The sequence below is a fragment of the Sturnus vulgaris genome, chromosome 2, assembly GCF_052056855.1.
Source record: "Sturnus vulgaris isolate bStuVul1 chromosome 2, bStuVul1.hap1, whole genome shotgun sequence".
Lineage (NCBI taxonomy): Eukaryota > Metazoa > Chordata > Aves > Passeriformes > Sturnidae > Sturnus > Sturnus vulgaris.
In genome coordinates, this window is record NC_142244.1 from 20,325,615 (window position 1) to 20,353,100 (window position 27,486).

Sequence of the window (27,486 nt, forward strand, 5' to 3'; positions counted from 1 at the left end):
TCCTGCTTGTTTTTCCTTCTGTTTGCTCTGTCCCATGGAGAAGGCTCTGTCCCCACTCACTCATCTCTCCCAGTTTATCAACCCCAATCTCCCATCGAGCCCACCTGAGCTGTCTCCAAAATAAGAACTGTCACCTGAATGTTTCTTGAACCCTGTGGTGCCCAGTCAAATGTTGCTGCAGCCCTGGTTTAACACAGTTCTCTCAGCTCTCCCCAAGTCCAACACCTGGATGCAACATTGCTGCAGCCACCCCTTCTGTGAGAACTCCTTTGGAGCACCTTGTTCCTGCTGTGAGTTGAGAGATGTCCAGGTGTTGCACTGTGACCTCCCACCAAAGGATTTTACCAGTGTTAAATTGCAAGGATTAATCTGTGCTGCCCCTGTGAGGGAGACTGTTGATGCTTCTGCTTCATAGATAAGGAAGTAGAGCAATTTATGTGAATTATCTGGGTACCAGGTAATTGCCAGTGCTTGGTTTGCTGCTGGCAGCTCCTGGACCCCAGCTGGCAGTTCTAGCTGCTTGGAAAATGACCTCGGGAGACTGGGAGCTGTAACTCTGCAATTGTCCCTAAAACAAGGGCATGGACGTTGTAGGAATTGAAGTTTGAGACAGATCTGTCAGTGTTTAATTAAGCAAATTGCCCCTGAAATGTTACAGACGTCTGAGGCAGATGCTAATTTCGCATCAGCACGATGAGATGGTTGTTCCAGAAACACACCATGCCCATCATTCCTGAGGAAGCATCTGAGATGGTCTGTGGCCTGTGCCAGCCAGCAGCCAGGAAGTGAGGAAAGCTGTCAGGATCAAACCATTGGCTTGCAGTGCCCTTGGGTTGCTCACAAAGCACCCACACCCTGTTTAAAAACTCCCATTTCACACAGTTCAAACCAAAATCAAGCTGTTTGTGATTGATGGCAAGAGCTCTCCTCTCGGACATGAGGCTTGGTGGGGTCCTGCACATCACCCTGTGTGTGCCTTGGCAGGGACTACACCATGGCCAACCTGAGTGTGAACCTGTACACGGTGAACGAGCCCTGGCTCTTCTCCATCCTGTGGTGCGCCGGCGTCCCCTCGGTCACCTCCGACAGCTCCCACGTCCTCCAAAAGGTGCCTTTCCCCATCTGGCTCATGGTAAGCACCACCCTGGCAGGGGCTGGGAGCCTCTGGGAGGAGGAAATGCAGTGGGGTGGGTGTAGAGGTGAGAGATTTTCCATGGAGGTTTGGTTGGGTTTCCCCCTCGGTACAGCTGAGCCCCGAGAGGATAATGAATTGCTGTTCCTCTTGCACAATCCCATCAGTTTGGGTGGGATATTTAGGGACTGTAGTGCATCCCCTATATAACCCACATGATTTTTCCAGTTTTCCTCTGAGGGAAACTTTGCAGACCTGCTGAGCAGCTGTTAAGAGTTGCAGGAGAAGCAAGCACACAGGTGAACCAGCAGACCAGGCCTCTGTGTCTTGGCCAAGTTGTAAAATTAGGTTTTTGCCTGTTCTGAATCCCAAACTGAGGGCAGGTTTAACCTCTGGCTACCCCATTGTGGACAAGAATAAGTAGAGAACCAGTGATGATGGTTCAGCTGGTGTGATGACCACTTAGACTGGCAACTGGAACCAGACCTACCAGTGCCTGAAAGGACAGAAATTGCACTTTCTGCATGGGGCTGTGCCTGAAAGGTCCCAACTGCACTTAAAGTGGACCCTGCATGGATATATTTCCCTGTTTTCCCCAGACTTGCCAAACAGCATCTTGCTCTCTCCCTGAGGTGCAGCTGAGATGGGAAACTTTCAGCCCAGAGAGCTCTGAGAAAATGTCAGCACACAAAAGGAGGGAGAGTTTCAAATTGTTCCTGTTTGCAGTTTTCCCTGCTAGTTTTGGATGACAGCCTGGCATTAGGAAGGTCATAAATGTTGTGATTTATACCTAACCCCTGCAGCTCTGTGCTTTTCTTGCTCCTTGGTGGTAACTCCAGCCGTGTGTGGTCTCCCTGTGATTGCACAAACCCAAATAAGGTTTAAGGTCTGCTTCTGTTTTCTGTCTTGCAGCCTCCAGATGAGTACCACCTAATCTGGATCACGTCTGATCTCATTTCATTTCTCGTAATTGTAGGAGTTTTTATATTCCAGAAGTAAGTTTGTTAAAGCTCTGCTCTTGTGTGCTTGTGACCTGTGTTTTTGTCCAGATTGTGGGGTGGAGATGGGAGAGAGGAGTACCCTGAGCCTCAGTTCTTAGATTGCAATAGCAGGGGAAATATTTATTAAAAAATCCTTGCAAACAATAACTCCACTCGCAAGATGGGATGGAGAATTGGATGCACCTTTTAAAGGACAAGAGATCACAAATCAGTAGTGTCAGATGCCTTGCTTTGCTCCTGAAGTATGTGGAAGAGAAACTGTAAATGCTTTAGGGAAATGGATGTTGAGAAAGACATTGCAGTGCTTTAAAGGAAGAAGAGGAGAGGGATTTTGAGATTCCACAATTACAGTGTTCAAAAAGAGCATGTTACAGTTTTTTTTAAATCAATTTGTTCCTGTTTGGATGTAGAAATATTATGGAATCATGGAATGGTTTGGGTTGGAAGGAACCTTAAAGATCATTTACTTCCAACACCCCTGCCACAGGCAGGGAATTACTATGGGAAGTGTTATGATACTGCAAATCAAATCAGTTGCTTAGTTAGAAAGAAGAAGGAGAAATGCTACTCTACAAGTTGGAATTTCCTGCATCAAAGGCTTGCTCTTCCCAGAGCCTTGTGCAGGACAGACCCCTTTCCCTGATGCTCCAGTTTCTTCACCACATGAAAGAATTGCAAGCAGGGTTGAGGATATGTCAAAACCAAATCAGAGCAGAAGTGCCCAACTACACCTGCTGATGTGATTCAGCCCTGGGGAGTGGGGCTTAGCATTTGGTCTGCAGTGTCATGGATGATTCTTTTGGTGTGTTTTTGGTTGGTTGGTTTGGTTGTTTTGTTTTTTCTTCCCCAAGTCCTTTTTGGGGCTAACCAGAGCTGCTTCCTTCATGCAAGGATGAGGGGGTGGGTGGGAGCAGAGGCACTGCTTCGATGTGCTCGTCCTCTGTCCTCTGCATGGCTTCTCTCTCCTCTGTAGCCATGGGAGGGACTGCTCCTGCTCTTCTGCTCCAGCCCCAGTGACAGGATCGTGGCAGCCTCTGCAGAGGGGAAATACCAACTGTGATGACTTCTAACTAACCTTTTTTTGCCTCTTTGCCTTGTTTATTTTCTTACTGCTCTGACTGTTGTGCATGTTCCTCCTCTTTCTCTCTCTGCTGCATTCTGGCATCTCACAGCTATCACATGATCAGGTAATTCTGGTGCTTTCCTCCTCTTTCTCTTTTTCATTCAGCCTTCCTTTCTCTCTTTCTTTCTCCCTCTCTGCTATGGCTTCACTGCAGATGGACAGGGTAGAATGCAGCTTTTCTGGTGCTTCCCAACATCTGGCTTCAGGAGGGGACCGTGAGGGTTTGAACATTGCATAGTCCATAGCCATGAGCACCATGGAAGTCTGATGCTGAAGCCAGTGGATGTTTTGAAGGCAATCTGACTTTGTTACAGTGATCTAGGTCACTGCCTTTTCAAACAGCCCAGTTCTGAGGTCCCAGGGCACACTGTAGCTGGGAGATTCCCAGAGGATGTAATGCTTTCTCTGTGGAAATAATCCCATGCAAAATATCCCCTTCCTTCCTGTATGTACCAGAGATGTTTGAGACCAGCCTTTATTCTAAAGAAAATCATGGAGTCTCTTCAATTATATAAAGTAGCACTTCTCTAATTAATTCTCTGAATAACTGGAAAGGTTTAGCTCTTCAATTCCTGCCTTCAGCGCTTGGGATCTTCCCGAGTTGCACCACTGTGAAACTGGAAGCCAAGTGTGGAAATGCAGAGCACTGCAGTAGGGGAGGGAATTGCTGGATTTCAAAGTCAGAATCTCAGGTTCCTCCTGGTTTTGGCCCTTCCTTCACCAGTCATTCCCATCCCTTTAGAGGAAAGTGCCTTCACTTGTCTGCACTAAAGCCTTCGCCACTTCCCTCCTCGGACCAAACTGCTCCCGTGCTCCCTTCTCCATTGCTCCTGCTCTGTGCCGTGGGCTTGTGTTCCTGAGGATTTGGTTGCCCCCTCCCTCTGCCCACTCAGACCCCTGCAGGTGTCCACCAGGTGCTTTGGTGTTCCAGCATCTCCCCAAAGCAAGGCCGGGCTGAGCTCTCCTGTGGGTACAGGGCGGTGGGGTGGGCTCCCCTTCTCGCCTCCCCCTGGCTCGTGGATGAGGAGAAGGCAGTGTGGAGGAGCCGAGCAGGCTTGAGGCAGGAGTAGGCACAGCAGGGGGACTCTTTGCAGCTGGCTTGGCTCTGTGCTTGCTCCATCTTACCCACCTCGGTGCTGATCAACCCCATTTTTTTCCTTGAACTGCCCCTCTCCCACCCTCTTCCCATGGCATTGAGCATCTCCCCTCCCACCCCAGGGTCTGGCCATGGCCCTAACCCGGTGTATGCTGTCTCTGTGTTGTTGTCCCAGTATTTTTTAGTCTGTTCCCACCCCGTGTCCGTCTGGTCTGCTCTGACGCCAGCCTCCCAGAACAGGACCTTCCTGCTGTCTCTCTGGCCTTTTTGCACGCTGCTGTCCCAAACCTGGTCCATCACAACAGAGTCCAAGGGGGTAGGAGAGGTGCTATTTTCTATTCAACCAGCTTTTTGGAGACCCCGAGGCTTCTGAGCACAGCACAGAGTGTTTCACGTGGCGTTGGTTGGAGTTGCATCGTGGTTAAATGTACTGGTGGCTCCTCTGAGAGGATATTTCAAAGCACCCCTGAAAGATGGGGTGACCCTTTGCTGGCTCAGTCAGAGCAGTGCAGCCCTGTGAGAGGAGCCATCATCTCCTGGTGTGTGTTTTACCACCCTGGGCCTCTCCACAGCCACCCCAGGAGATGGAGAGCACAGAGCAGTGCTTGTTCCTCTTGGCAGGAGGAGGAAAGCCCTCGGTCCCTGCATGTGTCTGAGGCTGAGCTCTCCGTGCCTCAGAATCACCCATGGGATAGCTGGGATCTGTGGCTGAGAGGGCACTTTGGGCCATAGAAGTGATTGATGCTAAAAATCCTGGTGTGGTGGGCAAAGAAGAGACTTGTACCAATGTGGTTTTGGTCCTGATTTAGAGTTGAAGGAGGGTGTTAGCCTGCGAGATCTTGCAATCGCATTGGTCCTAGTGGGATCTGCCTGCAGGGGACACTAAGGCCAAAAATATGTTCTTCCAGGCCAGAGTGGCTCAGTTTAGATGATGATGATAGAAGAAATGTGTTGTTATTTTTGGTTTTTTGGTTTTTTTTTAATTTTAATTTTATACTTTAATGTCTTTGCCTCCTTGTGCTTCCTCTGCATTGCTTCTTTCCATGGGTTTGTGAGTTGTGTCATGTTGCCATCCCACCCCTTCTTTTCTGTGCAGCCTTCATCTGTACCCTGGTCAAAGCCTGATTCAGGTCACCCTGAAGTGTCAAGCCCTGGGATTTGGGAAGGGGGTGGAAACTCTACAAAACTGACACCAGCAGCTACATTTACCTGGGAAAAATTCTGCAGAACCTCTTTTGTGCATGTTGATTTGTCAGGCTGATGCAATAGACCCAGGCTGGAGATTTGTGAGCTCCTCAAATCTGCTGTTCCCGGGGCTGGGTAGGGGGTTAGAAATTGAAGAAAAAACTGTTTTGATCACCTTCCCTTATGTAGGCTAGAAACTAGATGGTGCCAGCAGATCAGAAACCTCATAAGCCACCCTAAATCCCTGCTGTTTCTTTATCAAATAGTTTTAGGGCATCTCTGGCTCTGGCAGGGAGAGTGGGATTTACTGATGGGTCAGTGGGGTGTGAGCTATGAAAGCCTGGCCTAAGCATCATCTCCTTGTGGTGGGATCTTGGGAACAGCTGCCTTGGCTGAGCCCACCAGGCCATGTTTTCCCCTGTTCCAGCAGCCCACCCACCTTCCCCTGCTAATGAGGGTCTGCCACAGGGCTGCTCTCAGTAGCCCCAGGTGCCACATCCACATGGCTGTGAAATCCCTCCAGAGATGGGCACTCCACCAGTGCCCTGGGCAGCTGTGGCAGGGCTGGAGAGCCCTTCTGGGGAAGGAATATTTCTTATACCAAATCTAAACCTCCTAAATTTCCTTGCTGTGTCTCAGGCTTGAAACTTGAAATTGTCTCTGAGCTCTCTTCTCCCACAAACCTGCCCATAGCACTCGGTGAGGGAAAATTTGTGGTTTCTCCACTTGGCTGGTTCTCTTATTCTGTTTCCTCTAAAAGTTTGGATACCTCTGTCTCCGTTGTGCAGCTGGAGAGGGCTGTGGGACAGCTGCAGTCCTTAGGGAAATTAGTTCATGGATTTGTGAATCCGTGGGTCTAATTCCTGGGTGGAATTAGGGTGCTCAAGGCGGTTAAAGATGCCTGAGGTAACACACTCACCTCTGAGCATCCTCCTACCATGTGGGGTTGTGTAGGTGCAAGGGAGCAAAGGGCCTCGGTGGCCTCTTGCTCTGAGGGTGCTCCTGGGGCTGGAGAGACCATGCCTGAAATCCTGCTCCTGTCTTGCAGGTGGCGCCTGGGAAGCATCAGGACCTACAACCCAGAGCAGATCATGCTCAGCGCTGCCGTGCGCCGCTCCAGCCAGGACGTCAAGATCATGAAGGAGAAGCTGATCTTCTCAGGTAGGAATGGGGCTGGTCCCTCCCTCAGCTGTCACCCCCCTGAGGGAGGAGCTGCTCTTGGGTCGGGGGTCTTTTCCTGCTGTGGGTCGGGGGACTGGGCTGACCTTGCTGCACTGCACTCGTGGGATATGGGGCTGGAATGGGATGATCCCTAAGGTCCTTTCCAGCCCAAACCGTTCTGTGGTTCTGTGGTCCATCCCAAACTGGTTCAGTTCTGAGCACATCAGATCCTGCATTCAGCTTCCTGGGTTATCCCATCTTCCCACATCTGTCCCACATCTTCTCCACTCACCGCTGTCAAAAGCCATAAAACCCAATAATAACAGCATATGTGACCACAAATAGGGTGATGAGTTTGAGGCAGACCTGGAATTCAGTGTCATTAGAGGTTATGGCATTCCTGATATCCTTGTGCTCCTCCCAGAGTGTATTTCTGTTGGAACACATTGGTAATGTGTGTCCATCACACACCACCTCTAAGAAAGACAACAAAACCGTGAGCAAAGGTGGAAATGTTTAGCTCTAAAAGGTTAAATGTGATGCCTGAAGCTGGAAAACTCACCTTTGAAGGAATGTGAATATAATCCCCCACCCCCTGAGCTTTGTTATGGGTTTCTTTTTTTAGGTCTGAAGATGCCCAGCAGGGATCAGGGTTTAGTGCACTGGGCACAGACAGAGCAAAAAGGCAACTTTGCTTATTGTATGAAATGCCAGCCAGAGGTGGTGAAAATCAGGTATAAATCCAGGGAACCCAGACAAGGAAAGCACAGCAGAATTAAGCTTCCCTAGCATGTCCTAGACATAAAACATCCCAGACATAAAACCCCTTAGAGGTGGGGGGTGCAGATTGAAGTTCTGTGCTTCTGAAACAACTATTCCTGCCTAGGGCAGATGTTTTACCATTAAAACATTGCTGGGTGCAGGTCTTTGCCAGTGCAAACGGTGACTAGAGGAATCAGTCCTTTTCCAGGATGGCCATTTGGGTAAGGGATTAGGTTCAGGTACTTTGTACCACTTCCCACAGGTGACTTGCTCAGCATGTGACAATGACATCAGGTGTAGGAGGGGCTAGTTTTGAAGGGCTGGAAAAGAAACCAAACCAAACCTGGAGGCAGATCATGTTCAGAACTGGTTGTAAATGAGTGCAGTGCTCCCAGTTCCCTGTAGGATGCACGTGCTGGGATCATATGGCTGCTCAGCACCTCAGCTCCCCATCCAGGGGGAAGCTCCTGTGATGACATCCCTGCTTTCTCTGCCCTTCCCAGAGATCAACAACGGCGTGGAGACCACAGATGAGCTGTCCTTCTGCTCAGAGAATGGCTTTGCCAACGAGATGGTGACGCCCACGGATCAGCGGGACACCAAAGTGCGGCTGAACTGAGGGCTCTGCTCCGGCCCCGCGCACGCTCCGGCAGCGAGAGCCGTGCTCTCCTGCTTCCCCCGGGATGGGAACCTCTGAGGAACTGCTGCTCGGGCAGAAACCCGCTCCCACTCCCCACCACTGGCTGCTCCACCTCCCTGGTTGTGAGGCTGGGGGGCTTATTTTTGTAAATATGTAGAAAATCTCGATTTTTTTTTTTTTTGTTTGTTTGGTTTTTTTTTTTTTAGTGTAATTTTTCCAGGGCATGAGTGGGAATACCGTGTTCATTAAATCCTCAACCTTCTGGCTGAAGTTCTTTGAATCTTGATGTGAGAGCCTGAGTCCCCTTGGGGGGTTTTGGGAGCCACACGTTGGACGTGTGTCCCCTTCCTTCCCCTCTCCCTAATCCAGTCCTTCCCCTGGTGCAGCGACTGTGTAGCTGAATGTTGTGCTGTTCTTGTGACGTGTTGATTTTGTTATGGTTTCTTTTCTTCTGTTTCTCCCTCGTCCCCCTTTTCCTGGGCAATGAAATCGTAGCTCTGATGCTGCAGGAGGCTGCTGGGAGGAGAGAAGCTCGCCTAGGAGAGGAATTGATGCTGCTCTTCCCTGCTGAGGTTCAGAGCCAGGGAAGGGCTTGCACTGGCTCAGTCACTGGGACACCTGCTCCTTGTCCCATCCTCCTTCCCCAAAGCCTGGCTGCTCGATGGCCTTCTTGGAATGTCCTGCCAGAGTTTTGAAGGCAAATCCTGAGCATTGGCCGTAGATTGGGCTCTACTGGCAGGAGGGTTTTTTTTTTTCCTTTTTTTCTCTCTTTTTCCCAAGCTGGGCTCTGCTGGGAGCCCGAGTGGCTCGTGACAAAAATGCCATGGGCACCATCACTGCTGGGATCTGGCTGAAGTGCCTGCCACTCCAAGTGGCATTTGCAGTCACTCCTTGCTTCCCTGCTGGAATAGGAGGTGGTGGTGGTGCAGTGGGAGCTTCCCCCTCTCTGGGCTGAGGGTGGAGAAGTTGTAAATAGTCTGGAAGGCGAAGCAGCCCCGGGATATAATTTATTCCTGCAAGGAGACCTTTGCTCCTTGCTGTAAAAGCAGGATCTCTAACGCTGCACATTGGTGTCCTCCAAAGGAGGGATGGTCTTGCAGCAGATGCTGACAAGCTCTGAAGGCAGAGGCTCCCATCAAGTCCCCGATGCAAAAGGCTTTAACCCAAAATCTTAGACCAGAGGTTAAAAGTAAAAAAAAGAAGGTTAAGAATATAGAGGAGAAGGGGAATGTTGAGTCTGGGGGATGTTGATATTGATGGCATTCCACACCCAAAGCCATGAGAGAAACAGCCTTGAGAAGTTTGGTTTTGTTTTGGAACTGCTCTGTCCTTTTAAGCTGAAATCCAGTGGCATTTTGAAATCTTGAAGTTTGGGCTTAGTGTGTAAGAGCTGGGGGGCAAAAGTGGCTGAAAAACCCACGTTGATAATGACAGTGTGTCTTTTGATGCTCTAAAAAAAACCCACCTAAAATCATGACTTTATTCCTTTGCATCTCATCCAGGTTTTTGTGAGTGTAAGTGGAATAAGCCCCTGGTCCTTCTTACCTTGCCCAAATACTGTCCTTCTCCATGGTACTTTCAATACAGTGAAATACAGCGTGTCTTGTTCTGCAGAACTGCGAGATTTTTGGTGGATTTGAAGGTATTTTGAGAATTAAGTTGCTTCTCCCTTTAACGTGGTGCTGTATTGAAACATTCCTGGTGGATTGTCATTGCCAAGTGAGAGATGTTGTTAAACCTCAGCATCTGTTGGTGATCACCTGCATGTTCTGTTTCTATCCTTGGAGATGACTTTATTGAAAGGTTAAGTGCTTAAAAGCTTGGAAGTGATAAAAGCAAACCAACAAAGAGTTGTTTTCACAATTTACTTTTTTTCCTTTTTTATTTTTCTTATGACAAGACCCAAATTTCATGCATAATGCACTGACTGTTGTTATTCTGAATATTTGCTACCTTTTTTTTTTTTTTTTTTGGGAAAAATGAAAGGATGATACTTTTTTTTGATGAGACTAGAGCTAGACCAAAATAAACTCTGCAATGCTCTGTGAAATAAACTATCAGTATTTCCCTGCCAGCCTATCATTGTTTTGTGTTGCGGTGCTACACAGAAGTTCCCACTGCCCCATCCAGAGTTTTTCCATTATTTTCAATGGGAAAATGAAAAATGAGCTGTCGTGCTCAGCTCATTTTAACCCCAAAGGTTGAAAATGCCCTGGGAGCAGTTGGAATCAAGAGCAAATCACACAAAGACCAGGCTGGGAGAGAATATGAGATGTTACAGAGATTAACTTTTCCCAGTGCATTTTTAAGTTAACACAGAACCCGTCTCTTCCTCTCAGACCTCCTATCTTTTAATTGGGGTTTTTTCTCAGAAATAATTCCCTGCCTAGTCTGGAAAAAAGACCCCAACCAATTATTTAGGGTGCTTTGGAATGGTGTCACATGGGTTCAGTTGGTCACTTGGAGCCCTTGGCACGAGATCTCTTAGCTCTTAGGTTCGCGGAGAAGCTCGACGTGAACACGAATGGACAAACAATGATAAATAAGTAAATTTTATTTATTAAAATCCCAAATCGCGCTGCCCTTTCACCGCTCCCCACCGGAGGGCCCCGCTCTGCACCGCCGCGCTGTGGCCGCCAGACGGCGCCCATGGGCCCCGCTCCCGGTTCCGACCCCCATCCTAATCCCGGTCCCGGTTCCGACCCCCATCCTAATCCCGGTCCCGGTTCCGACCCCCATCCTAATCCCGGTCCCGGTTCCGGTTCCGACCCCCATCCTAATCCCGCTCCCGGTTCCGACCCCCATCCTAATCCCGGTCCCGGTTCCGATCCCCATTCTAATCCCGGTCCCCGTCCAGCGGGTTCGGGACCCGCACCCCGCCCAGCAGACACCGGCAGGTCCGGACCTGAACCCCCGGCCCCGCCGCGCAGAGGAAGAGCAGCACTTCCCAAGGGCAGTAGTGTGGGCAGATGGGACCAAGCTGAGGGCCAGGGAATTCCCATTATTCCTTACTGGCACTTAAAATAAACCGCCCCTATGGGGTCTGATCACAGCGTGGCTCAGGGTTTCTTTACCTCTTCGGGGTGTTTAGGGTCATTGTTCCAGCTTTATGTGTGACACCAGTCAAGCTGACATTCTCTATCACTTTTGGTGCACTGAGCAATTTCCCATTGATCTCTAATTATTCAGGTCTGTCACAATCACAAACAGCAGCTCCACCTCTCGCCCTGCCAAGGCAGCAGATCCTTGACCCATGCCAACCACTCTGAAGCCTCAAGTGGTCCCTTTTTAGCACAGTGAAAATGTACATCCTAAGCAGGAGAGGACATAGAATTCCCTTTCTCTGTTTTCCAAGCCTAAGACAGCTGGGAATTGCTTTCTTCCCATGGGTAACTGGCAGGAAGGAGATTTCCTCTGCTATCACTTCAGCTCTAGCATCCCCATTTGTCACAGACATTCAGTTCTGTTTCGAGGACTCCCATCAGAAACTGACTCCAGTTCTCAGAAGCGAATTCCCAAGGCGGTTTTTACTCCCTGGAAAGAGCAGGGATGAGCAAGGCCGGGAACGCCGCCGGAAGAGCCGGCAGGACGGAGCCGCGGGCGGTGCCGCAGGGGCGGGGCCCGGCCCGGACACGGAACCGGCCCCTGCGGTTCCGGCCCCGCCCGCGGCCGTGTCCGCCCGAGCGGCCCCGCGGGGCAGAGCGCGGCTCTCGCTGCCCTGCGGCCGCCCCGATCCTGCTGTGCCAGCGGCAGCTGCGCCGGGAGCGAGCTGTCCCGAGCCTGGCATGGGCGCAATCCCCTTGGCTGGCGCAGCGACGGCCGGAACGAGCGAACGGCGGCTGTGGTGAGTGGCCGGAGGGCAGAGAGGGCCGGGCGGATCCGCGGGGGGATGTGAGCGCTTTCAGCGCTGATCCTCGGGACCCAACTGCTCCGTGGGACGGGTTTGTCCCGCACTCGGCGCTCTCTGGGACCACGTTTCAGGGAACAAAGCTCCTGCCGCGTTCCCAGGTGCGATGGAAATGTTTGTGGGATGGGCTGAGCTCCGTTTTCCGGGAAGCAGCGGGACGGGTGTCCCTGGGCCCACCCCGCGGGTCGCAGAGAGAAGCTGCTCCTGTGGCCACGGGCGAGGCTCGGGGGGAAAAAACTGAACAGTCCTTATGGAAATCCATGGAAAAACAAGTTTTGCTTGGTTTTGGACTTCCCCAAAAGTTTGGGTTTTTTACGTTTTCCCTCTGAGCCCACCTGTGTGTTTTACCTTAGGGAACAGGAGACAGAAGGGGGAATGGGGACAAAGATAATTTGTTACCCCACAAGGGACGAGTTCATTTTTATTTATTTCCTGACCCACCTGGAATGATTTGGGTCTCAGGAGGCACCTGGGAGCCTCCATTTGTATCGTGGGTGGGGCCGTGGCTGTAAAAGGGGTAAAGGATGGAGGGGGGGGGATTGGAGGGGCAGGGGAGCAGTGATTGGGACCAATGATACACTGAGAATTTGCATCTGGAAACAGCCATCATTTCCCCGATGGGAGTCCTGGAAACAGAACTGAGAGTCCATGAGAAATGAGAATACTGCAGCTGGAGTGCTGAGAATGGAGAGTCTGCAGGGAATATTGCCTGGTGAGTCTCCTGCTGTCCCATATCTAATGCTGTGCTAGCACCGAGTTAATTCTGATTTAAACTGTCTTGAAATATGCTAAATTTACAAATTGTACTGCAAAATGCACATGGGAACTTTCATGTTCCTAAGGGCATGCTCTCAGGATCAGGAGGAAATGGTGTTCGTGCCCCACTGGGAAAGCAGGGTCAGTGCTGTAGCCGTGTCTTTGTCCTGCTCTCTGCACTGTTTCAAGGATGCCCTGGAGTGCTGTGGCTCGTGGCAGGATAATCTGTGTGTGACGGCTTGCCGTGCCTGTGTGTGCAGCTGGGTCACTCACTGGGCATCCCATGGAATCCCTGAGGTTGGAAAAGCCCTTAGTGATGCTGAAATGCCCCCAAGACAAAGCTTCCCAAGCTGGAAGCAAAGCCAGTGGCAGGGAGGGAAACGCAGGAGGGTGGTGGGAAGGGCTTTCTCCCGGGTCTGGACACCCTCAGGGCAGGGGATTTGTAAATGTTTGTCTGCAGCAGCAGCTCCCTCAGCCTGGATGAGTGTGAGTCTATCCAGCTCTTCCTTAGGGCTTGGAGCACGGCAGAGCTCATGGTAAATCCTGTTTAAACACTTTTAATATCAAAATATGTTAAAACATAGACTTGGAGGAAATAACATACAAAAATCTATTGCAAGCCTAGGTACAAGCTGTCCTTATTAAAGGTGCACACGGATGGATGTTTTGTCAAACCTCTCTGAGGAGAGAATGTGTCCCAAAAGCTTTGTTAACCCCTTGTCTTCTGCTGGCAGGGCGGCGTCTTAGCCCAGGTCTCGGGGGCTGTGTGGAGATTCCTCCCTGGAGCAGGGTCCCCCCGTGAGGAGGAGCCAGGGACTGGGACATTGGACCAGGTAAGGATCTGTTTCTCTTTAGCCATTGTTTTTGCTGGCCTTGAATGTCCCGGCTGCAGAGCTCCTTCAGACGTCGTGTCCTGCAGCAGCAGTTCAGGCTCCTGAGCTGGGCCGGGAACAGTTCTGGGGTGGGGCTTTCAGCCTCCTCAGTGTCCATTTCAATCAATCATTTGTTTTGTTTCCATCGGTCTCTCGGGTTTGCCACCCTCGGTGGCCCGGGACAGAGCTGTGCAAAGGCTCCGTCCCGGCTGTGCAGAGTCCTGGGCGGTGCTTGCAGGGGCTGGAGGCATCGGGGGCTGCCTTTCGAGCCTTGTTCTCCCCCTGGCATTTACAGAGTGACAGGCTCTGCCCTGAGGGATCCAGTGTTTCTTTTGAGCATTGATCCTACAGCTGGACAGTTCAGGTCAGAGGGGTTAGAGTCAGTTCTTGGGCCCAGCGCAGGTTTTGTCCCACAAAGACTCATTGATTTAAAATTTTGTCCCACAAAAATGATTGATTTAAAACTGAACTTCCTGAGATAGCACACAGGTGATGCACTGGGACTTTGGGCTTCATAGTAAGTGTTGCCAGGTGATTTGGTGAGGTTGAACTGATCTTCTGGCTGAGAGCTGCATGTCCCCTGCTGCAGGCAGAGGAGGCAGAGCTGGGACAGGAGAGCTCCTCCATTCCCGGGTTCCACAAAATCCCGTGTTTTATTCCCGGGGCTGCTGCGGGCATGGATTCTGTGAGTTCCAGATCAAGGCTGTGCTTGCTGCTGCACTGAGGCTGGTGTCACACGGGACCTGCTCCTTCATCTGGGAAGTGTCACTGAGGGTGTTGTTACAAGGGAAAGGGCCCTTTCTGCCAGAGGTCCTGCTGTGGCTCTTGTACCAAGGACCCTGATCCTTTCTGTGCAGTGTGTTACTGAGGATGTTACAAACACCTGGGCTTTTATGTGGGAGGTTTTATAGAGGATGTTGGTACAAGGTAAATGGTCCTTCATGTGTGAAGTTTTACTTCCCTGTGAAAAAGCCTTGGGAAGGCTCAGGGACGCAGTGTGGGATATTTGACCTCTGAAATGGGTCCTGTTTGGTATAAAATACCCATTTTTTACTGGTTTCTGGTTTTTCTGCCCTTGGGGGAGTGTGAGGCTTTCTAGTCAGGTTGGTGTCTGAGAAGGGGAGGGTGTTCTGGGTTCCAGCAGTACTCCAGGGCTGCTGCTTTGGGATGTAATATGGAAACACAGCAAGATTCCTGCTCGACGAACGTGGGAGGGATTGGAACAGCAAGTGGCAAAGCTGGGCTTTGCTCCTCAAATCCCAGAACACCTGGGTTTAAGTTCCATCAGCCAGAGGAGGGAATGGAGCCTGGTGCCAGCCATCCTGGGGACACTGGACTGCTGTGACCCTCTTCTCTATTATCTTTTGCATGATGTGATTCTCCCTTGATGAGAGAAGGCACAAAGTGAGGCAGAAGGGGGGAGTTTGTTTTGTTTCTGTGACCTCCAGGCTTGGAGCAGCTGCAGAGCACTTTGGTTTCAAATAATGCTGCCCAAACACAGCGAACTTGAACCTGTCTTGGGCACTTTTGGATCCCTCTGTGCCACTCCTCCTCTGATGCTTTACCTACAAGGTGTGGGCTCAGAAACACCTGCCCCTACTGGACGGGTTTTTACAGGTACAAATTTATTTTCTTAGAGAAGACATCAGGTGTAATGAAAATCTATAGAAAAGGAGTGGTTGGTACACTACCTGATAGTAGGTCTTGAGCTTTTCTTCTTTTCTTTAAATTGTTCTGAAGAGAACCCTGAAACTGAAAAATTTAAAGCAAGGGGATAAGTTGCTTTTCATTTTTTTAAGTATTGCTGTGGATTTTGATATGTCAAGTGGTATCACCAGAATAAGATTGCAATAACTGAGCTTCAAGACTCTGCATTTAATTCTTTTAATGTGTTTGTGTGGGTGCAGAAAATGTCAAATCCCAAGGCAATTCTATGTCTGTAACATTAAATGCAACGTCTTTAAAGCCACGTGCTCGTTGTGGGGTTTTCACCTCTGTTTTCATGGTCTAAAGGCTTTTCTTGTGCCCCAAAAGCCACCAGGAACCTGCCAGCAGCAGGCCTTCATTGCATGTTGGGATTTCAGTTTGCTCCTGGATTCTTCTCTTGGGTTTTTGTGCCAGAGGGGCTCTGACCCCAGAGCCATACAGGGTGGCTGTTGCCTTGGTAAATGGGAATCAAATTGGCCAAATGAAATGAATGAAATGCCAAAGAAAAACATCCTGGGTTTGTTTGGCCAAGGACAGACCATGACGATGTCCCTACTAGCAGGGGGTGTGAGTGCTGATCCTTTTGGCTTGTGTGGTGCCTCTGGCCCCTCAGAAGTCAGGGCAGGGCTGAAGGAAGGAGAGAAGCTGCCACAGCTGCAGGTGAGGACAGTGTTGGCTGTTTCAGACTGCTCTGTGCAGAGCTGGAAGAACAGCTTTCCTCCTTTCTCTCCAGCACTGGGCAGAATATTAACACGATGCTGCCCTAAGCCGTGGCTTTTGGGGGTTGTTGTTCAGTTGTTGTTTTTTCTGGCTTTTGACTGTATTTCTAAGTGGTGCAGTGAGGAGCAAGTTGCTGGCTTACATGATTTCTGACTGACCTGTCCCAGAATGGGCATCTGTGTGTGCATGTGCTTCCTGGCAAATCCAGATGTGATGTGGAAATCCTAAGGGAGGATTTCCAGCCTTGACTACAGGTGACAGAGGCTTCTGAAAATGGAAATTCTTGGCAGAATAGCAGCTGTGAAGGGAAGCAGAACTAAAGTAGATGTCAGCAGAACAACCAAGTGAAGTGGTGCTTCTTGGTCCTGGGGCACCTCGTGCCTCTGCCTGCTGTGAGCACTGGGTGTTGCAGATCAATAGAGTCCATTTCAGTGTTTGTTGGGCTGGATTTCTGTGGCCAGTTATCTAAGCAACTCCCCTCCCCTCCTGGACACATCCCTGGAGTGGGACCAGACTCACCCTTACCCTGGAGGAATTCTCTGTTCCTCTGGAGAGGGGGTGAAGCCAAGAGTTACGAGCAAAGGAAAACAACCAAACATTGTGAGCATCGTGTCCTTGATGCCTGCAGCACCACGTGTTTTCCAAGTTCCCAGCACGGATGAATCTGAACAAGAAAATGCCTGTTCTTCCCTTCTCCAGCTCTCCCCCCACACCTCCCCTGCTTCCCCTGCTCTTACCCTTGGTGTGCCAAGGTCCTGCATCTCCCTGGCTCTCCAGCTGTAGCTCACCTTGTCCTGCCTGTGGCTGATAAAACATTGGGTTTTAGATGTTTTTTAGCAGCCATCCCTTCTTTTAAAGAGCACAAAGAGCATACAATGCAGCAGAGTCTTTAGGAAATACATCCAAATAAGGCACTCTGCTTTTCCTGTACTTCTCCTTCCTGTGTTCACCTGGGCTGGAAGGATGAGCATGGCCTGTATTTATCATATGAAAGTGATGTTACTAAATTTGTCCAGAAGTTCTGATTATTATTATTATTACTCATTTTCTGACAGACAGCTCTCTCTTTTTGCCTTTCCCACATTGTTTCCAGGTGCTGCCCAGGATGGACATCTGTGCTCTCAGACAGTGATTCCCTAGGAGCAAAGGGAGCCTTTGCCTCACCTGCCCAGCTCAAGTGGATGGGACAGAATTGGTGTGGCCTGACAAGGTATGAACAGCTGTCTGTGTTCTGGAGTGCCTTGAAACCTTTCTCTGTCAGGTTTGGAAGGGTTTCTCTTTGGGATTTCTTGTGATGCAGCACCACAGGTATCTCTTTGTGCCAAGTCCAGTGGTAAAGGATGGAAGAACTGACAAGTGGGGTCTGGGATGAAAATGGTTCTGTTAAAATTAAGCAAAGAATGCAATAAGAAAAATGAGCATTCTTTTAATGTCTGAAATAGTTAGGAATAAAAATGCTGGGAAAAGGCACTTTAATATTTGAATTGGTGTCACCTGTCATGGATAAAATTCCAGAGTGAGCAATCAGAGCTGAAGTGTGAAAGCTGGGATTTTTTGACTTCTGCAGTGGACTTAATTTTCTTTTCCTCCTCTCTTTCAGGACAGAAAACATCATGACACTGCTGCCATCTTTGCCAAGAGCTGTGGTGTTTGAGCAGCCAAAGCCCAGAGGCTTCAGCACCAGAGGTCTGTGCTGGAGGGCTCCTGGTGCTGCCCGTGCTGTGGGCTATGTCAGAGGATGCAGGGTTCCTCTTTGCCTCCCTGCTGGGATTAACTGCCATGGGAATGTGGGATCTGGGTGAAACTCCAGCTCTCCTGGTGTTCAGGGGAGCAAGGGCTGAGGGACTGTGCTTACCCGTGGCTTTCCACAAGAGGAAATGGGGTGCCAGAGCCGTGTCCCGTCAGGCTGTGCTTCCCTCTGAGGACAGACAGAGAGTCTGGGCTGAGTGAGAATCCTGGGAGTGCTTGGATGAGCAGTCCAGGGAACAGGGAGCTCGGGATTGCAGCTGCTGCTGGAACCATTGCCTTAGGTCTGCTCCCTTTGTGCCTGTGACAAGTGGGATTGGTGCTGGAGAGAGAGGTGCTGTTGGGAACAAAAGGTGGAGTAAATCCTCTCTGGGGATGTGCAGTGAAGGACTGAATAGCATGGAAGGAGAGTATTAATCATCTGTATCACTGTTTCTCCCAAAACTGGGGTGGAGCAGTGATGGGGGTGGTTTGGTTTGGTCTGGGCCTGTTAGTTTTGGTGCAATTTTTAAGTGCTATTGTATGATTTACTGTCCATATCTTTCTAACAAAAGCTGACAGAATTTAGGTTAAGCATTAGAACTTTGGGCCATTCACTGCAAAAACTTGCCAAGGCTGGAGGACTGGGGTGGTGACTGCTCTGAGGAAAGGTTACTTATTAATACTGTGTCACATTTCCCTCAGTGACTGTCAGGCCTGATGGCTGTGAGTTCGTGCTCTTCTCACTGGGGAATTGGAAATAATTGCATTATAATTAGAAATTCTAGAAAAATCCAGCTAAAATTTTCATCTCTGTCCCCTCTAAGTTATCCCAGTTTTTCCCAGCTAGAAACTGCACAGAAGTCAGGCAGGGGAAGTGACATCAGGGAACAGCTGTAAATGCAAAGGCACAAAGAGGAGATGTACCAGGAAAGGGCAGGAAAGGGGAAAAGTTTGAGGAAGTATTTTTGTGGTCTAATTAATAATAATTTCTGATTGCCCAGTGAGAAGAACACGAACTCACAGTTATTCAGGCCTGACAGTCCCTGCAGCAAGAGCTCAGCACACATCCACGGAGGCGAGTCCAGCATCTGAAAGAAAAAAAGACATAAGAAAAAGGTGATTTATTTTGCTTCCAAGTTATTTCAAGCTCTTAAAGCCCAAGCAACATTTGTTCTTGATTTTGGTTGGGTAGCTCATGAGCAGTGGGCACGGGTCAGGCCATTCATTTAGCTGAAAACTTGGAATAATTTAGAGGGGACACAAGAGCTGTTTTGTGTAGGAAAATGTGAGGAGATGTCAGGGGGAGTGAGGTGGCATTTCTGAGGGGATTGCTGAGGTAATGGAAGGGAGCCCAGCAGACAATTGGTCTGGGAAGTCTGAGGCCCCTGGGGATCAGGGCTCTGCAGGGGCAGCAGGGAGGGCTCAGCACTCGGGACTCTCTGTGTCCTCCTCCCTCAGGCGGCCAGGAAGGGACAGAGGCTCCGTGCGGGATGAGGCCCGAGGGAGCCAATGGAGGAGCAGCCTCGGGCTGCAGAGGGGCAGGAACAGAAAGGACCCTTGGATGATCAGTGGAGGTGAGGAGTGGATCCGAGTTCATCTACAGGGAAATAAGGAGGGGATATTCTGGAGGAAAAAGCTGAGGTGATGAGTTCACCCATCTGGGCACAAGTTGTGTTTGCACAGAGTGGGACCAGAGGTGAAGGTCAATCCAAAGTCAATCCTGCTTGACCTCTGAATTTCAGGATCAGTTTTACAAGCTGCTAAATGAGGGATTAAAAAGACATAGAAACGAAACTAAGAGCATTGATGAGGTTCCTGGGAATCCCATTACATTGTCGTCATGGAATTCATAACAGAGTTTTGAGCTTTTAATGACAACAATGCAGTTCTTCATTTGGGTTAGTCACTGTGTGGGATTTGGGGTTTATCTGGATTTTAAAGCCCTCATCGTGGCCCTGACAGACACTGCTCAGGAGCTGCTAGGAAAAACAGAGTCCGAGCTCCTGGCAGGCACAGGGTGTTCTCCCCCAGAGTGGATTGTGGAGGAATTGTTTGGGACTTGGATTGTCCCTCTGGGTGATGCCAGTTGCTCTGATTTGTGTAATTCCATACATTTGACTCCCAGCACTTCCCAGCCCAGGGGCTTGAGCTGACAGGGCAGCACAAAGATTGTTCTCTGTGCAGTGCCCAGATTTGGGGTTCACTGTCAGCTTTGCTACTTCCCATAAATTATTATCCCATGGCCCCAAATTCCCTGCTCAGTTCTCGCTGCCATAACCTCACAGTGCCTCATGGAGTGTGGATATTCCCATGGAGAGCTGCCACTTGAACACCAGCTGTGCCAGGAACCTGCAGAGCTTCCAAGGAAGCCCAGCAGCACTGGGACAAGGACAGGTATGTATTCCAAAGAATTTGTTATTTAAAACCCTCATCCCCCAGCCCCACCAATGTCCCTGGGGGGCACTTGACAGAGTTGCCTGGAATTGAGCTGATTTAACCCCCTGAGCTCGGGCTCCAGGTGATATTTTAAAGCAGGAGAAGGCAGGGGCCAGAGGCTCTCCCAGCCCATGCTAAGGCAGCCCCTGTGCTCAGAGGAGGACATCTCTCTCTGCAGCATCTCAGTTCTTTCCAGAGCCTCAGCAGTGACCTCTGCACGTTCTTTTTCTTCAGAAAAGGGATGGACGTCCCTGCCTTCAGCACACCTCCAGTGGGACCCACATGCAAAAGCTTTCCATCCCTTCTGCACTTCCAGCTGGCTCCCTGAAAAACGCCCACCTTCATCCAAACAGAACTTCATCCCACCCAAACCTTTGATTTTAAGGCATTTCTGCAGGCTGTTGGTTGGGTTTTAATATCTGTGAGAGAAGATGGCCTTGGCTTTAATGCTGCTGCTGGATGATGGCCTCAGGCTGGAAGGGAAGGGATTCAGGGAGGCCGGGACATACCTGGGAGCTCCGAAGCAGGAAACGTTGTCTGTGCTCCTCTGCAGGCGGCCCGTGCTGCCATCCCCAGGACATGCCAGCTGTTCCTGAGGGGCTTTTGGGCTCTCGGTGGCCTCTGTCCGGGCTGAAGCATCTCCGGGTGCCTGTTCAGAGCAGCCCCTGGCCCAGGAGCTGCGGGCAGCCCTTGAGCCGTGTCCGTGCCAGCCCTGGCCGGGTGTCCCAGCGCCCATCCCCGGGATGTATGCTCGGCACAGGAAGGACACTGCAGAGCCCAAGGACAAGAGGTGCTGCTTGCCCCCCTTTCGCGGGCTCCCAGCCTCTTCCTACCCCACATTCCCCGCCGGCTGGGACCCACAGAAACACCAAGGAACGTTACTGGCAGAGAGCAGCAGACACTGCAGCCTCTGCGGCTCTCGGCCACAAAAGCAGCCCCAGCTTCAGCAGCTGCCATCATTTTGCCCTGGCAATACTCACCTGCAGGAAATGTCCTATTTACTTGAGAATCAGATTTTAGGATCTTCCTCAACCTCACTATGTCCTCAATACAGCCTGTGTTCTGGAAACAAAGAGGAAAGATCTCAGCTAAATGTTAATAAAAGATTTTACCATTACAGAGCTTTTTTGAGTTACAAAGCAAGGGGGAGGGGGAAGCATCTCACCTGGCAGGTGTTGGAGAAGCAGCCTGAGTGGAACCGTGCCCGGCCCCAGCCGAGGAGCTCTTCCCACCCACGGTGCTCCAGCCCCGCTCGTTGCACAGGGAGCCCCACGGGTGTGCGGACACGGGGAAGGGGGAGCCGGCGCTGCTCTCCGCTGAGGGCTGAGCACACCCGCGGGGTGTGCGGGCAGTACCCGCGGCATTCGGGGCTCCCAGGGCCGGCACAGCGTTCCCCGGTCTCCGGCCGGTCCAGCCGCGATCCAGCACGAGGAGATCCCACCGCCGTTGTCCCGGGCACGGTTACCGGCACAGCCCCGGCTCCCTGCAGCGGGACCGCGCCCGGAGCCGGAGCGGCAGCGCCGGGCTCGGCCCCAGCGCCCATCCCGAGACGGCTCCTGCTGCCCGCGGCGATCCCGGTCCCGGCCTGGCCCCGCGAACCGCACAATGCCGGTCTGGGGAGAGGCTCCTGCTGCCCGCGACAGTCCCGATCCCGGTCCCGTCCTGCAAACCGAATCCTGCCGGTCCAAGGAGAGGCGGCACCGCTCGCAAACCCCCAGCGGACACCGACAAGACCCAGAACCGATCCCTGGACCCACTGGAGTACCTGGGGCTCCGCGCAGCACCGGGAGCAGCCCCCGCGTTGGGCTCAGCGCTCCGAGCGATGGTCCCGCCGCATCCCGGGAGAAGCATCCGCGTATGGAGCGGGCCGGGAGCGGCCCGGCCGTATTTGAAGGGCGCGGGCGGGGCGGGGCCCCGGGGGGCGGGACCTGCACAGGTGTGGGGGGCGGGGCCTGCACAGGTGTGCGGGGCCCCAGAGCGCCTGCGCGGGGCGGGGCTGAGGGGGATTTAAACCGCGGGGCGAGCACGGCGGAGCCATTTGTTCCTCGGCGCTCGGGGGGGAGGCTGCGCCCGGGCAGGGCTTTATATCTCTTTTTCTTTACGTTTCTTTTTTTCTACAGCTTTTTTTCTCCATACCTCTCGTTTCTTCCCTCCCTTCCTCCCCTCCCCCACCCCCCTCCTCCCTCCCCCCCCCTACCCCCCCCCTCCCCCTCCCCCCTAGCCCTCCCCCCCGGCCCGGCTCCCCTCCTATACTCCTATGCCCCTATACACCCTACTCTACTCTACCCTACCTCTCTCTTCCTACTCCTCCTTTCACCCTTGCTTCCCCCCCAGCCCTGGCCCCCACCGTGTCCTCTCCCTGCCCCCGTTCCCCCCCCAGTTCTTCCCCACCGGCCTTCAATCCTCCCCCTCCTTCCTCCACCCTCCCTTTCCCCCCACCCCACCTCCCCCTGCCCCCTCTCCCTGCTGCCCTGCACACCCCAACATCCCCACCTGCCTCCGTCCTTGGCTCGCCCACCCCGATCACCCCGTCTGCCCCCCTATTCCCACCCTCCATCCCCCCTTTTCTCTCTTTCCCCCGCAGCCGCGGGGTTCGGGGTGCCGGATAATAAAGCCCAGAGGGCCGGAGCCGGCGCCCCGCACCGTCCCTGCCCCACACGGGGACTGGCCCGCTCTGCGGGTGTCCCCATGCCGGTCCAACACACCGCCCGACAGCGCCGGGGCTCCGGCTTTCCCTACATCACACTGCGGGTCCCCGGGGGCCGGGGTGGGGTTGGGGGGGATCCCCTCATTAGGAGGGGTCCCGGGGTGGGGGGTGCGGGTTAGGGGGGGCTCCCCTCATTAGGAGGGGGGTCCTCGGGGGGGTGGGGGGTGGGTTAGGAAGGGCCCCCTCCGGAGGAGGGGGTCCCGGGGGGGGTCGGGGTGGGCCCCCTCCGGAGGGGGGGGTCCGGGGAGGGGGGCAGGGCGGAGGGGGGGCTTCCCTCCTCCTCCAGGCCCCGCCTCCCTCCTCGGGACCCTCCCCTCCGGACGGGGTCCGCCCCGGGCCCCTCCCGGGGACCCCCCTCCTCCGGACCGGGGCCCGGGGGGAGGGGCAGGAGGGGAGCGGCCGGTCGCTCGTCTGGCGATTTTTTTTTTTTTTGTGTGTGTCTGTTCACGATGCAGAGTGACGTGACCCCCTCTGCTTCCCCCCCTCCCACCCCACCCCCCCTCCCTCCCCCCCCCCACCCCCCCTCCCTCCCCCCCCCACCCTCCCTCCCTCCCACCCCCCCCCCCACACCCTCCCACCCACCCGCCCCCCCACCCTCCCTCCCACCCCCCCCCCCCCCATCCCGACCCCCTCCTAAGGAGGGGGTCTCCCCCTAACCCCCCCCCCGGACCCTCTCCTAATGAGGGGGCCCATCCTAACCCCCCCCCCCCCCCCAGCACCCCTCCTGAGGAGGGGCCCCCCCGGCCCCCCAGTGTGATGTGGGGACAGCCGGCACTGTGGGGCAGTGCTGTGTGCGGGGGGATTCCCGCGAGGGGCGCCGGCTCCGGCCCTCTGGGCTTTATTATCCGGCACCCCGAACCCCGCGGCTGCGGGGGAACAAAGGGACAAAGAGAGGGGAGAGCAGGGACAGGGAGGGGAAAGGAAAGGCTGGGTGGGGGGAGAGGGACGGTGGACAGAGGAGGGGGAATAGAAGGGGGGTGGGGTAGGGACAGGAGAGGAAGGATGGGGGGGGTCAGGTTTGGGGAGAGGGGAGGGGAGGGTTTGGGGGGGAAAGAACAGGAACAGGGGAAGGAAGAAAGGTAGAAGAGGGAACAGGAGGGGAAGCCGAAAGGGGAGAGAAAGCAGGGCAACACAAGGAGGAAGGAGGGGAAAATAGGGGAGGGTGACAGGAGGGGAGGCCGAAATGGGAGGGGAAGGGAGGGAAAGAAGGGGAACACGAGGAGGAGGAAGGAGGGGGAGAGGGTTGGAGAAGAGGGGAAGCCGAAGTCCGTCCTGTCCCGGTGTGCGGAGCTCCGACAGCATCTCCCCGTCCGCAGCGAGCTCATAGTGAGCAAATGGCGGCCGAGCCGCTTTCCGGGGATTAAATCACCTCGGCCCCACCCCGCGCAGGTGCCCTGGGGACCCGCACACCTGAGCCGGGCCCGGCACCGCCCCTGAATCACCGCCCCCGGTACCGCCCCGGTACCGCCCCCGGTACAGCTCGGCACCGCCCCCGGTACCGCCCAGTACCGCCCCTGAATCACCGCCCCTGGTACCGCCCCGGTACCGCCCCCGGTACAGCTCGGCACCGCCCCCGGTACCGCCCAGTACCGCCCCTGAATCACCGCCCCTGGTACCGCCCCGGTAACGCCCCCGGTACCGTCTGGGACCGCCCCGGGGCCGCCCCTGAATCACCGCCCCCGGCTCCGCCCCGAGCCAGCCCCGGGGCCCCGCCCTGCTCGGGCTGGGGCGGGACCATCTCTCGCGGCCCGGCCCCTCTCAACCGGGGCTCCCGGTCTGCTCCGGGTCCTGCCCTCGACCGCTGGGGCTGCCGGGGCCAGAGGAGCGGGGCGACATCGGGGCTGGGATGAGGACCGGGCTCGCCGCGGGCGGGAGGAGCCGCTCCGGGATGGGCGCTGGCTCCGAGCCCGTTGCCGCCGCTGCTGCTTTGCCGGCGGCCCCGCAGGCATCTTGAGCGTGGCCGCGGTCCCACTCGTCGGGGTCCCGGCCGGGGGTCCCTTCCGCCATCGTGATGGGGGCACGCTGCAGTACCGCGCTGTGTCCACAAGGCGGCAGCACTGCCCGGGCGCCGGCTCGGGTGGTGGCTGCAGTGCCGCGCTGTGTCCACAAGGAGGCAGCACTGCCGCCCTCCCCACGCTCGCCAGCTCGTCCTGCCCGGCCAGGGCGACCCTGGGCACCCCGAGCTCGCCTTCGCCCCTCCCCTCTATTTACAGACAGCGCCGGGGACGCCTCTGCGATCCCGATCCCCCGTCAGGAGAACAGCATTGCTGCTCTGCTGGATTGAGAAATCCACGTGCAATTCCTTGGAGAGATTAAGGGGATGGGAGGGCATAGCCTCAGGCTGGGTTTCGGCAGCGGGAATTGGGTGAGGATGGGCGATCTCCCAAGATCTGTTAAAGCCAACGCTGGTGGGGTTGGGTATCGCTGCCCCAAAAATTGATCCCACTTGAAGGGGACTCGAGGAAGCAACGGGATGTGCTGGGGGGCTGTGCTGGAACCCCCAAGCTTTGGTCAGAAATGCTGGGCAATGCGAGGTCCCCGGGGACCCTGCCTGACCAGGAGTGTTTTCTCATTATCTTGTGTGGTGCTCAGCACCTGGCATTTCATTCGAGTCCCACGGGCTGGAAATCCCACGGGAGAATTGGAATCAGAGCAGGTCACACAGAAGCCAGTCCAGGCTTGCAAAGGAGCTGTTTGTTCTACAGTTTTATTTTTCCCGAAGCGCGTTTTAATTCAAAGCCGGAAACGCTGCCAGGCCCTTCCATCCACCCCACTCCCTCACAATATCCTTTATTTTTCGGGTTTCTCTATAAGAACTCTCTGCCCAAGCTGGATAGAAAATTTGCCCCGCCGCTGCGGGGACCGGCGGGGCTCGGAGTGTCCCGGGACCGAGCCCCGGCGGGGCCGCGGGCGGAGCAGCAGGGTCCGGGCCCGCTGTCTCTTCCGCCGCCTTGAGAGGGGCACGCTGCAGTACCGCGCTGTGCCCACACGGGGGCAGCACTGCCGGGGCGCCGGCTCGGGGGGTGGCTGCAGTACCGCGCTGTGTCCACACGGGGGCAGCCCCCAGGAGGGTTGACGTTCGTCCCCAGCCCCGCAGACGCAGGGGACAAGGGGCAGAAAGGAGCAGTGGCAGCAGAGAGGACACAGGAACAAAATGAAGGGGCTGCCTTGGCACAGGCGGGGAGAGCCTCCGGTCCTCGCCTTCTCCTGCTTTAAAATATCACCTGGAGCCCGAGCTCAGGGGGTTAAATCAGCTCAATTCCAGGCAACTCTGTCAAGTGCCCCCCAGGGACATTGGTGGGGCTGGGGGATGAGGGTTTTAAATAGTAAATTCTTTGGAATATACATTTGTCCCTGTCCCAGTGCTGCTGGGCTTCCTTGGAAGCTCTGCAGGTTCCTGGCACAGCTGTGTTCAAGTGGCAGCTCTCCATGGGAATATCCACACTCCATGAGGCACTGTGAGGTTATGGCAGCGAGAACTGAGCAGGGAATTCGGGGCTATGGGATAATAATTTATGGGAAGTAGCAAAGCTGACAGTGAACCCCAAATCTGGGCACTGCACAGAGAACAATCTTTGTGCTGCCCTGTCAGCTCAAGCCCCTGGGCTGGGAAGTGTTGGGAGTCAAATGGATGGAATTATACAAATCAGAGCAACTGGCATCACCCAGAGGGACAATCCAAGTCCCAAACAATTCCTCCACAATCCACTCTGGGGGAGAACACCCTGTGCCTGCCAGGAGCTCAGACTCTGTTTTTCCTACCAGCTCCTGAGCAGTGTCTGTCAGGGCCACGATGAGGGCTTTAAAATCCAGATAAACCCCAAATCCCACACAGTAACTAACCCAAATGAAGAACTGCATTGTTGTCATTAAAAGCTCAAAACTCTGTTATGAATTCCATGACAACAATGTAATGGGGATCTCTTCCCCATTATTTTACATCTCTTGTCTCTACCAGTGATCAGGACTGTGATTTTAGCAGGGTAATGTACAGGGTTTGGAGAGCTTTTAACCAGGAAGAAATGGAGCAATTGCCAGGAAATCCAGCCCTCCCTGGGAGGCAGCAGGAGAGATTTCTAACCATCACCATCTACCACGTGGGAATGCTTAAGAATTTAGAGACAACATGCAAAACTGGGTGTGATTTATTGCTTCAGATCTTCCCACTTTCACACATTTTCCGCTCCTACAATCTGACAGAACTGCTTTGTCATATTTTACATTTTTAGATTATTTCTAAATTCAAATTCATATTAAAAATCTTTTATAATAACTACTTAATTCTTGGCACTGAATGGTGTGCACTGACACCTTAAGAAGGCACATCTTGTTTCTGAAACTTAACCAGATTCCCAGGTGTGCCAGAAAAGCTGGGAACAGCAAAGCCAAGGCTCCCTAGACAGAGGAGTTCAAAATTCCAGTTCTTAAGTTGCCAGCCTAGTTCGTGCAGAGCAACCTCCTAAAAACAAGAAATGTCGATGTGAAAGCTATTCCTAAACAACAAAGCTTGCATGCAACAAACAAGCTTTGAATTCCTCAAAATCTAAACTCCT

At 53.3% G+C, this 27,486-nt stretch overlaps 1 protein-coding gene and 2 long non-coding RNA genes across 6 annotated transcripts in view; 2 read left to right on the forward strand and 1 right to left on the reverse strand.

Moving 5' to 3' along the window:
• Positions 1-10,174, forward strand: part of GDPD5 (glycerophosphodiester phosphodiesterase domain containing 5) — a 99,959-nt gene extending 89,785 nt beyond the window's left edge. For 2 of the 3 annotated variants that reach the window (XM_088158580.1, XM_088158585.1), the window contains exons 13-17: positions 985-1,132; positions 2,045-2,127; positions 3,306-3,320; positions 6,586-6,698; positions 7,964-10,174. In XM_088158580.1, the coding sequence (XP_088014706.1) occupies positions 985-1,132; positions 2,045-2,127; positions 3,306-3,320; positions 6,586-6,698; positions 7,964-8,079 (475 nt within the window). In that variant the 3' untranslated portion in view covers positions 8,080-10,174. The remainder of the gene's footprint in view (positions 1-984; positions 1,133-2,044; positions 2,128-3,305; positions 3,321-6,585; positions 6,699-7,963) is intronic. The other variant, XM_088158570.1, reaches the window with a different exon arrangement.
• A 1,573-nt stretch (positions 10,175-11,747) lies between these two features.
• Positions 11,748-20,069, forward strand: LOC106862809 (uncharacterized). 2 transcript variants are annotated; one of them, XR_015801055.1, is made up of 6 exons: positions 11,748-11,944; positions 12,611-12,719; positions 13,498-13,596; positions 17,156-17,272; positions 17,663-18,906; positions 19,249-20,069. It is a non-coding gene; the product is annotated as an uncharacterized LOC106862809 (long non-coding RNA). The 2 variants fall into 2 exon arrangements; XR_015801056.1 differs by lacking the exon at positions 19,249-20,069 and having other exon boundaries at positions 11,750-11,944; positions 17,663-17,748; positions 18,792-19,242.
• LOC148224654 (uncharacterized) lies at positions 16,571-18,045 on the reverse strand. The gene is made up of 3 exons (XR_015801057.1): positions 17,918-18,045; positions 16,800-16,866; positions 16,571-16,726 (listed from the first exon to the last, which is right to left on the reverse strand). It is a non-coding gene; the product is annotated as an uncharacterized LOC148224654 (long non-coding RNA).
• Positions 20,070-27,486: the final 7,417 nt, after the last annotated feature.